Here is a 10,941-nt window from a genome sequence, read left to right as displayed (position 1 = left end):
GGACCCAGGTGACATCAACTCAAAACAATACCTTTCCCCAAACCACTGTCAAGAGACATATTTATGTTGAAAATATGTTCTGAGCTGTCTTGGAACATTTGACTCAGTCCTATCATTAATATAAGAATTGAGACATGCTGGCATACATCTGTCACCCCAGTGCTGGGGAAGCAGAGAAGAGAATATGAGCAAGGTATTTTGCTTTACAAAGCCGCACTAATCAATGGAATTTCAGCTCAGTGATAGGTCTTGTGTGGCCATGTGTCACTGATTAAAACACACACATACAATGCACGACCCATTTTCATTAACAAGGAGGGTCTAGTGGGAGGGAGTAGATCACAGATGAGCCTAAATAATGGTACCAAACTGCCTGTATTCACTGAAATGAAAACTAATAAATTAAATTAAAAAAAAAACACACACACATGTTCAAGCTTTATATGCACACATGTATTCAATAAGTGAATAAGCAACAGGAAGAGGAAAACCAGAACGCAGATATAAAACTGAGAAACTCAATTCAATTACTGTATTTCAGATGTTTTCAAAGTGTATGCATTCAGATAAAGTGTGTTTGACTTGCCCCCTTGTGTAAAGTGAAAGAGGATGGTTGTTGAATGTTGAACTGTAAAGGAGAATGGGAAGGAGCTGCAAACACCAGGTGGCACAGGAAGTCACACAGAATTGTGGGACAATTGTCAGAGGAAGTTGATGTGAGAAAATAGTAAAGCTGTGAAAACACAGTTTCCTTTTAGACTGTCAACTGTAATGTAATCCTTCTACTTCCCCAAGTAAAAGTGATGTGGAATAATAGTTGATATATGCTGGATGTCTTCTAACCTTATTTAGGGAAAATGGAGCATGTCGACTCTACAGTCTTCAGGCAGCAATTACAAACCTCCGACTTTTGCCGATATATGTAAGTCTTTCTTTTCTTAGTATTGCTTGAAAAAACCTTCACAGGGTATTTTCCATCAAGATGGTATTATGTGCTATCCTTTCACTTTTTCAGTATCTGAAAGATGAGTGTGCTTGAGAGGTTAACGTTTGACCTTCTTTCAGGGAACGGACCACAAGGCATTAAACCAGTTGAAAAGAAAATTAACAACCCAAAGGGTTTTTGGCTCCTTGATAATTCATATGATGCCTATCCAAGAGTCTGGATCCAACAATTTTATAATAAAGATGTAAGTGGGTATAATCATCATGACTACCTGCTATTGACGCAAGCATCTTAGTGTAGCACCACATCTCACATCCTGCAACAATCCAAAAATAGTATACCAACTATGCACCACATGATTATAAGTATGGGTGCTTCAAACATGCACATTATAAGAATGAATTGAATGCAGGGCTTCACAAGAACAGCTATCTAAATTCTACAAAAGATTGATCCTTACTACAAATGCATATTGTGAAATTCTCTAAGCTCAGAATGTATTCATTTAAATGAATACTTAAGGAAGACATTATAGCATTGTTTTTGGCTTGGGCTTTTACAATTATTGATAGAAGGGAAATCATGTAAAATTGGTGGGAGAGAGTCATCTTATATTGGCAATTTATACAGCTTCATTTATATATACCATGCATTTTTTTCTAAATTTGTTTTGATGTTTCTTGATTAGTGGCAACTTAAAAAGTAATAGTGAGTGTACGTCTCAGCAATTGTGGAGGAAAAAAAAAAACAGATGTGTGACTAAACTCTCAAGGTTAAAAAAACAAAAGATCATTTTTGTCCCTTTTGTAGAAGGTTTAGTCTGTGATAGGTAGAAATTTTGAATCCAGACCTTTGATGATTTACACATACTGATGATGTCTGAATTGCCTTGGGAGGACTGTCCTTTTCATAGAAAAAAAAAAGAAGAAGAAGAAGAAGAAAACCAACCCTGTTCATAGTATGATGTTCGCAGACATACCGGACACCCTTAGAAATGATCTCAGCTTTTAGAGTTTGTCAACTTTTGTGAATCACGTTCTCACACGAAGTTAGCTTCACAGTAGTGATTGCAGTTTCTTCGAATTGATGCAACTGATTTAAATGGAAGTTCATCCAATGTATAGTATGAGTCCCACATCTAAAATACATTACAATATATAACATAAAGATAGGCATTGATTATTTTTCCGTAAAAAGTAAGAGTGGTACATACACACTGTATAAACTTAAAGGCATAATTTAAAATTAAAATTAATACTTCATGCATTCCTAACATCAGGGTTTTGACAAATGAACAAAATGTCTTAACACTATGATGCTTGGCATTTTTGTCTATGTAGAAATGGAAGCCCCATTTGCTGAGGCAGTTAAGTCCTTAGTATGATTAACCTCCAAATATTGGAGAAATGTACATCTTAAATCTTATACATGTTACACATAATGATATAGATAATGTTATTGTGTTAATTATATTTTTATATAACTGCAGATTATATGATATACATATATGACATATGTATAACATGTTTTATCTGTATGAAATGAACATCTGTGTCTACATTATGATTTGTAACACTGATGCAAGTAGTACATACTATAACTACCTTGCAATTATTAGAAAAATGTGTGTACTATTTTCCAAAAGGTCAATACTATCTGCTATGATTGTAAACAACTGGTATAAAAAAGCAAAGTTATAAACACATTAACTATTATTCTATTTATTTTATTTATTTAATTGGTTACCCAACATAGCTGTGTGCCACTATTGCACTTGTCTGAGCATCATGTCAAGTTGTTTATTTCTGAATTGCTTAGACTTTGAGTTACTTAGACAGATGTTGGCCACTTCACCCCTGGTGGCTCATGTAGCACCTTCCAGCACTAGATGGGCTAATTGTCTGGGGACTGGTTCTCCTGATTCCAACCATGGTCCATGTCAACAGCATTTGGTGTCTTCCACAGTCAGGGTCTTACAATTAACCACTGGTTGGTAATCAAGTCCTCTCACAGAAATCTGTCTTGTTTGTATTGTGAGACCTAGTAGGTCTCTCTGGTGATCAGCTCCTTGTGGATACAGAACCCACCATGGATCAGAGCCAGCACCAAAGGCAAGAAAAAACAAAAAGCCAGAAATGAACCAGAAACATGAGAATTTTTTATTTTTATTTATTTGAGAGCAACAGACAGAGAAAGAGGCAGAGAGACAGAGAGAGAATGGATGTTCCAGGGCTTCCAGCCACTGCAAATGTACTCCAGAAGCATGCGCCACCTTGTGCATCTGGTTAACGTGGGTCCTGGGGAAGCAAGCCTCGAACTAGGGTTCTTAGGCTTCACAGGCAAGTGCTTAACCATTAAGCCATCTCTCCAGCTCAAAACATGAGAAATTTGATGTTAGGTTTCATCTCACTCTCTCCCTGTCCTTCTATTCAGGTGCATCCTCTAAGGTCCTATTGAGGGTTCCACCTTTGAGTTGGACTTTCAGGATATAGGATATTTTGGTACCAGTTCATTTTGGGTCCAGTTTTGTGCCCACCCCACCTTTTCCCTTTACCCAAGCCCAATACTCCCTATTGTCCAAGCCTCAAGATGCTATTCAGTTATGTCAGCAACTCGGGCTGATCCAAATTAGGAAATGCAGATGAGTGAGAGTATGTGGTGGTTGTCTTTCTGTGATTGTGTGAATTAACTGAGTATGATCTGTTCTATGTTAGACCATTTTTCTACAAATTTCAGTTTGTTATTTTTTCTTAATGCTGAGTAGAATTCCATTGTGTAGATATACCACATCTTGCTTATCTATTCGTCCAATGATGGGCATCTGCGTTGAGTCCAGGTTTTAGCTATTAGGAATTAGTAGCTGTAAGTGTGGTTGAGCAATTATTTCTCAACTGAGATGTGGAACTTTTGTGGTAAATGCCCAGTAAGGGAATAACAGCTTCTGCTTGTAACTCTATAGCCATCCTTTTCAGTAATCTCCAAATTGATTTCCACAACTGTTAACCAACTGTCATTCCCACCCACAGTGAATTAGTGTTACTGTTTTTCTACAGCCTTGTCAACATTTGTTTTCATTTGATTTTTTTAATGCTTTCTATCCTTACTGGTGTAAGGTGTAATCTCATAGTAGTTTTAATTTACATTTCTCTAATGGTTAGGGATGTTGAAATTTTTACTAAGTGTGTGTTAGCCCTTTGTAATTCTTCCTCTGAGAATTCCCTACTTAGTTCTCTGCTCCACTTTTTCAGTGGGTAGTGTGATTGCTTTATTGTTTAGATTTTGAGTTCTTTAATATTCTAGATATTGGGCTTCTGTCAGTGGTATAGCTGGCAAAGACTGTCTCCAATTTAGTGGGTAATCTATTCACTTTGGTTATAGTATGTTCGTCTGTGCAAAAGCTTTGCAGCCTCATGAGATCCCACTGACTAACTGCATGTTTAATTTCTTCGGCTACTGGGATTTTGTTCAGTAAGTCTTTCCCAGTCCTATATTGTGCAGAGTGCTTCCTATTATTTCTTTGAGAAATTAAAAAAATTCATGACTTATATTGAGGTCTTTAATCCATTTGGACTTGATTTTTATGCATGGCGAAATTAGTGGGCCTAATTTCATTTTTCTACATATGGTTATCTGTATATTCTGTAGGGTTGGGGTGGAAAGTTCTGTCCATTTCTGTTAGGTCTAGTTGATCTATGATGGTGTTGAGCTATATTTATTTCACTGCTGATATTCTGCTTGGATGATCTATTGGTGATAGCGGAGTATTGAAGTCTCTGATTATGATGGTGTTAGTGTTTATTTCTCTTTTCTTGTCAAGTAGATTTTGTTTTATAAATGGTGGTTCACCTGGTTTGGCATATATTGATAGATGGATGGATGGATGGATGGAAGGATGGATGGATGGATAGATAGATAGATAGATAGATAGATAGATAGATAGATAGATAGATAGATAGATAGATATTGATGTTCTCATGTTGGACCATTCTCTTGACGATTAACAACTGGCCTTCTTTGTCCTTTTGGGTTACTCTTGTTTTGAAGTTTGTTTTTCAGATATTAATATAGCAACACCTGCTTCTTTTTTATTTATTCATGTAGTTGAAATATTCAAACTTTCACCCTGAGGTTGTGTTGGTGAGGTGGGTTTCTTTTTTTTTTTTTTTCTTTTTTTGGTTTTTCAAGGTAGGGTCTCACTGTAGCCCAGGCTGACCTGGAATTCACTACGGAGTCTCAGGATGGCCTCGAACTCACGGCGATCCTCTTACCTCTGCCTCCCGAGTGCTGGGATTAAAGGCGTGTGCCACCATGCCCGGCTGAGGTGGGTTTCTTAAAGACAGAACATAGAAAGGTTCAGGTTTTTTTTTTTTTTTTATCCATCCTGATAAGCTGTGTCTTTTGATGGGTGAGTTAAGACCACTAATATTTAAGGTTATTGCTTTGAGATTTGAATTAATCCCTGCCATGATGAGGTGTTTCATGGAGCTGGGTGCTTACTTATGTTATGTATTGTTTTGAGGATGGTTTATTTTGGTTATTGTGATCTTCCTATTGCTGGCTCTGATTGTCATGTGTGGAATATTCCCTCATGTATTCTGTGTAGGTTTGGCTTTGTGTTCATATAATCATAGAGTTGACTTTTTTGGAAGGTTTTTTCTTTCACCATCTATTATGAGGGATACTTTTGCTGGGTAGGGTACCTTGGTTTTGAACCCATAGTTTTTCAGACTTTTAAGTGTTCCATTCCAGGCGCTTCTACCTTTCAGGGTTTCCATTCATAAATCTGATGTTATTCTACCGGGGTTGCATTTGTATGTCATAAATTGCTTTTCTCTCATTGCTTTTAACACTCACTTTGTTTTCATTGTTAAGAGTTTTAATGATCATGCAACTTAGAGACTTTGTCCTTTGGTCCTTCCCTCTTGGTGTTCTGTGGGCTTATTGTGCCTGGATGGGTCCCTGTTTTGTAAGATTCAGAAACTTTTCTTCAGAAATTTTGTTGGGTATATTTTCTATGCCTCTAGAATGGATTTTCTCACCTTCTGGTATGCCTATTTTATGGATGTTTGGTTGTTTTAGGGTGTCTCACAGTTCCCTCATTTTCTGTTCAGTTGGTGTTTGAAGTTAGCAAAGATTTTCTGGCCTCCCTATCAGTTTCTTCTATCGTATTTTCCAAGTCAAAAGTTCTGTCTTCCACATGGGTAACTGTGTTGGTGAGTGGTTCTAGAGAGTTTTTAATAAAAGCTATTTGAATTTTTGTTTTGTGTTGTGTTATTTTTATAATGTTCATCTCATTTTTCATTTTTTCCTTTTTTTAAGGCATGGTATTGCTATATCTCAGGCTGACTTGGAATTTCATGATGTAGTCTCAGAGTGGCCTTGAACTCTTGGGGATCCTCCTACATCCGCCTCCAGAATTATCGAAGGCATGCAGCACCATGCCCTGCTTTCTTCTATTTTTTGAGAAATGATTTCAATTCATAATCTATTTTCTTGATGCTTCCAGTAATTCATTCTTGCATTTCATTTAGACCTCATTAAGCCTAATAAACTGGTTGTTGAGATCTTCCAATTCTTGACTTACCTTCTAATTATTCATATTTTTTTGTGGTTTCTAATGTTTTCTTCAATCAAGTGAAGCATACTGCCAAAGACTAAACACTAGGTGACAATTCTGTTCACTTTCGTTGATACAATTGTTGGTTCTTTGGTAGTTTGCATCAAGTTCAGTGATTTTTTTTTTTATCAGGGTCTCATTGGTTGTTGTGTTCTATTTTGAGAATAAATTTCTGATGACTTCTCTATGATTTCATTGCATGCTTCTGTAGTAGGACTAGGGATTCTTAGTGATCTCTCACTTTTTTGACTTTCCTTGACTTTTTGCATTGCAAGTTTTTGTCTTTTGTCCCATTTACCCTCTGACTCAGGTGAACAGGGATGTGGGTACCAAGGGGTGAGTCAAGACACCAGAGCAAAAGGCATGACTCCACATCTCACACAGGCGCCAGAGGAATAGGAGGAACAAGGGAAAATGAAACTGGCCTATCTGTGCTGTGCACGCCAGGACACAGACAAGTGCAGGCAACACAGACCGGGGAGGTGGGAGGGGGCCAGATACCAGGATCTGGCCTAATCAGTCCAGACCGCCTCACCCACCAACACATTTTCCATGCAAGGAATGCATTGTTTTCCAAAACCTCAATACTAGCTGCCATGTCTATCAGCAACTGGTATAAAAAGCAATGTTTTCTCCACTTCATTGTATTTCTCAGACACCTGTCCTCCATGAAGACCACCATTTAGTGAGTACATAAAATTAATTTAAAAGCTCAATACATAAAAATTGGAGTTGGTAATATTAACTCAATAATTCACAAGAAATTATTAGTACTTGCAAATGGAAAACGCTACCAGAGAATACAGTGTAGATCATGTAAACAATAATAAAATTGACCCAAGATAGATGTCAGGTGTGTGTTAGTTTAAAAACAAGTTAAGGGACTTGGTAAGTGAATGTACTTTACAATATTGTCATAAGTTTTGGTAAGTGAATGCTTTTTGGAACACTGTTGTTACATTTCTATGATTTATTTATTTTTTATTTTTTTGCCAATGGCCTTCTTTCCATTGAAAAATAACTATTTGTCAATGAAATTCAACATCTCTATGGGTGGCTCCCAGGTACTTGTAACCTTCTTGGTGCTTTCTTCCTTAACCCTTAAAGTATACACAAAACTTTGCAATTCTATCCTGAGTTCCATAATAATCACAACTTGGCAAATCTTTGAAGATATGCAAATGTAACTTGTACATGGCTAGCCTCAGATGGCCTCCTGTTGTATTAGGTTTTGTCATCATAATTTTATGCATCTTTGCTGTAAATCTCTTATATTATCTCATTTCTTCTCTTGAAAATAATCATGTACTGAATCTTGCCACCTATATTCCACTATTATTTAACATTTCTAGGTGACCTCAAGATGAGGACCACATCGACAACACTTTCACAATGGATCAAGAATCATAAAGACTCCATTCCCAATTGTACTTTCCCTTTTCAATTGAACTCATGATCTTTCCGCTTGGAATCTCTTCTCCTTTTTATGCCCTTTTTCATTACATGTTACATATTTTCAAAAGCTGATTCAGAAAACTGAATGCCACACTAAATCAACAAAACAAAAAAATAAAATTTTGTTTTATGAAATGCATAAAAAGGGAGGCCATGGATGACCTAATTAGCAGATGTTTAAAAATCAAGAGGAGTGTGGAAATTGAGGAAAATGATACAACTGACTTCACAAAACCTTTTTAATTATTGATATATTCATATATAGGTAAATTATAGTCTATGACATAAGCATTCAGTAAATATTACTGATATATGTAAATCTCTGGGCACTGATACAAGATCAAGTATAAGCAAGAGAAGCAATGAGACATATCGAGAAAGAAATGTAACAGTGTGACGAACAAGCGTAGTAGTATCCCGGCTGGAGTAATTGCTTTAGTAGACTGAACACATGTGTACAAACAGCCCTCTTTGTAAAACAGCCACTGTAGTCTTTGTTCAGAAAGTATAAGGATGACCATCTTTGAGAAATAGACTTGGGTGACTATGAACAATAATAGTATGAATTGCACTTTGTGAGAAATAGGCTTCAGAGGCTATGATAAGAAAGGTTGGGAATGAGCTTTATTAAGAAACAGCTTAGCAGTTTCAGACCAGAAAGTGTAAAATTAGGTATTTAAGAAATTAATATAATAGACTCTGTGTCAACTGTAGGAATTGCCCTCATTGAGAAATGAACTTGGCTGCTGCTGACCACCAACAATAGGAATGGCACTTATTAGAGAATAGCATTTGTAGCCTCTAGCTGGACAGGGTCAAAATTACTCTCATTGAATAAATGTCGTTCATAGAACCAGAAACTGAATTTTGACACTAATTAAAAAATAGTGTTTATAATCTCTACAAATGTTGTAAGTGCCCTCAAAATTTAGCCTCAGGATACAGTGACCTGCAAGTGGGTCAATTGTCTTCAACAATTTACCCTGTTTGTGTAATGGATTTAATAGACTGGGAAAATTTGGAAAATTAGGAAAGGGTCACATTTTAAAATGTACATGACAAGACTATGACCCACAAACATTGAAATTTCTCATACTAAGATGTTACCTTTGTATATGTTGACTGGGAGGTATAGGAATTAGTCTCATTGAAAAATAGCCTCGAGAAACCCTTTTCGCCAAGATGGCGCCAAAAGCAAAGAAGGAAGCTCCTGCCCCTCCCAAAGCTGAAGCCAAAGCAAAGGCCCTGAAGGCCAAGAAGGCCGCACTGAAAGGCCACAAAAAGAAAAAGAACCGCACGTCACCCACCTTTCAGCGACCCAAGACACTGCGCCTCCGGAGGCAGCCTAAATACCCTCGGAAGAGTGCCCCCAGGAGAAACAAGCTTGACCACTATGCCATCATCAAGTTCCCCCTGAACACCGAGTCGGCCATGAAGAAGATAGAAGACAACACCACCCTGGTGTTCATTGTAGACGTTAAGGCTAACAAGCACCAGATAAAACAGGCTGTGAAGAAACTCTATGACATTGATGTGGCCAAAGTCAACACCCTGATCGGGCCTGATGGAGAGAAGAAGGCCTATGTTCGGCTGGCTCCCGATTATGATGCTTTGGACGTTGCCAATAAAATTAGGATCATCTAAACTGGATCCAGCTGGTTAATTCTAAATACACCTTTTTTTTCACTATACAAAAAAAGAAAAATAGCCTCTATTTTTCTGAGCAGCAAGTGCAAACATGGCACTCAATAAGATAGTTCCTCAGTAGTCTGTGAGAAGCAAGTGCAGGAATGGTCCCTATTGAGAAATTACCATAGCAGTTATTGATCAGCTAGTTTATTAATCACTTTCATAGAGAAATAGCCCTCATAAACAAGTTTGTACAATAATTGCCCTCATTTAAATACAAGCTTGATAAAATTGGACCAGCAAAGGTAGGAATGTTAGTCATTGAACAGATACTTCAGTATACTCGAATAGCAAGTATAGTAATAGCCCTCATTGAGAAACTGTTTTCATAACCTGAAAAGACTGTGTGGGACTCACTATCATTGAAAAATACTCAATAATGGGGCTGGAAAGATTGCTTAGTGGTTAAGGCACCTGCCTGAAAAGCCAAAGGACTGAGGTTCAATTCCACAGGACCCATGTAAGCTGCATGCAAAAGGTGGCACATGTGTCTGGAATTCATTTGCAGTGGCTGGAAGCCCTGGCATGCCCATATTCATTCTCTCTCTCTCTCTCTCTCTGTCTTTCATAAATAAATAAATAAATAAATAAATAAATAAATAAATAAATAAAATAAGAAAAAAATCTCAACTATGAAAAAGGATATGAAATGACTTCCATTTAAATATAGACTTAGATGCTTAAAAGCAATTGTAGGGATAGACCACTTTAAAAGGGTCTTAAGTAATGCAGAAGAAAATGTAGAAATTTTCTTCGTGGTTAACTGGACTTAGTACACTCAGTTGAGCAGCTGTAAATGGCTTCATGGAGACATATAATTATTAGTCACTTAACCAGAAATGTTGGAACTGTCCTTATTGATAAGTAGTTTAGAGAGTGGATATATGGCTTGCCAGTTAAGATGCTTTGTTGCAAAGCCTAACATGTCAGGTTCAATTAAACAGCGTGCATTTAAGGCCACATTCACAAATAGTGCATATGTCTGGAGTACATTTATAGTAGCTGAAGGCATAGCATGACCATTCTGTACATCTTTCCTTGTCCTATTTGCTAATGTGTAAGTAAATGAATATTAAAACACAGCTTACATAGACTTGGACCAGACAGTTTGAAACTGCCCTCACTGAGGAATTCACTTCAGAGTCACAGCACATAAAGGCAATGCATGGCTCTCTCTCTGACAAACAAGTCTGGGAATCATCCTCATTAAAACATAGCTTAAGTAGACTCTCAC

The 10,941-nt window shown here is 37.2% G+C and overlaps 1 protein-coding gene across 1 annotated transcript; it reads left to right on the top strand.

Annotated features, from left to right (window-relative positions):
• The first annotated feature begins 9,200 nt into the window (after positions 1 to 9,200).
• On the top strand, positions 9,201 to 9,703 carry LOC123457195 (60S ribosomal protein L23a-like). The gene has a single exon (XM_045141196.1). It carries the CDS (start codon positions 9,201 to 9,203, stop codon positions 9,660 to 9,662), a length of 462 nt encoding a protein of 153 aa, XP_044997131.1. The 3' UTR covers positions 9,663 to 9,703.
• The last annotated feature ends 1,238 nt before the right edge of the window (positions 9,704 to 10,941 follow it).

Source organism: Jaculus jaculus (genome assembly GCF_020740685.1).
Source record: "Jaculus jaculus isolate mJacJac1 chromosome Y unlocalized genomic scaffold, mJacJac1.mat.Y.cur SUPER_Y_unloc_2, whole genome shotgun sequence".
Classification (NCBI taxonomy): domain Eukaryota; kingdom Metazoa; phylum Chordata; class Mammalia; order Rodentia; family Dipodidae; genus Jaculus; species Jaculus jaculus.
The sequence above is the reverse complement of the archived record's forward strand: the minus strand, read 5'-3'. Positions and strand labels throughout refer to the sequence as shown.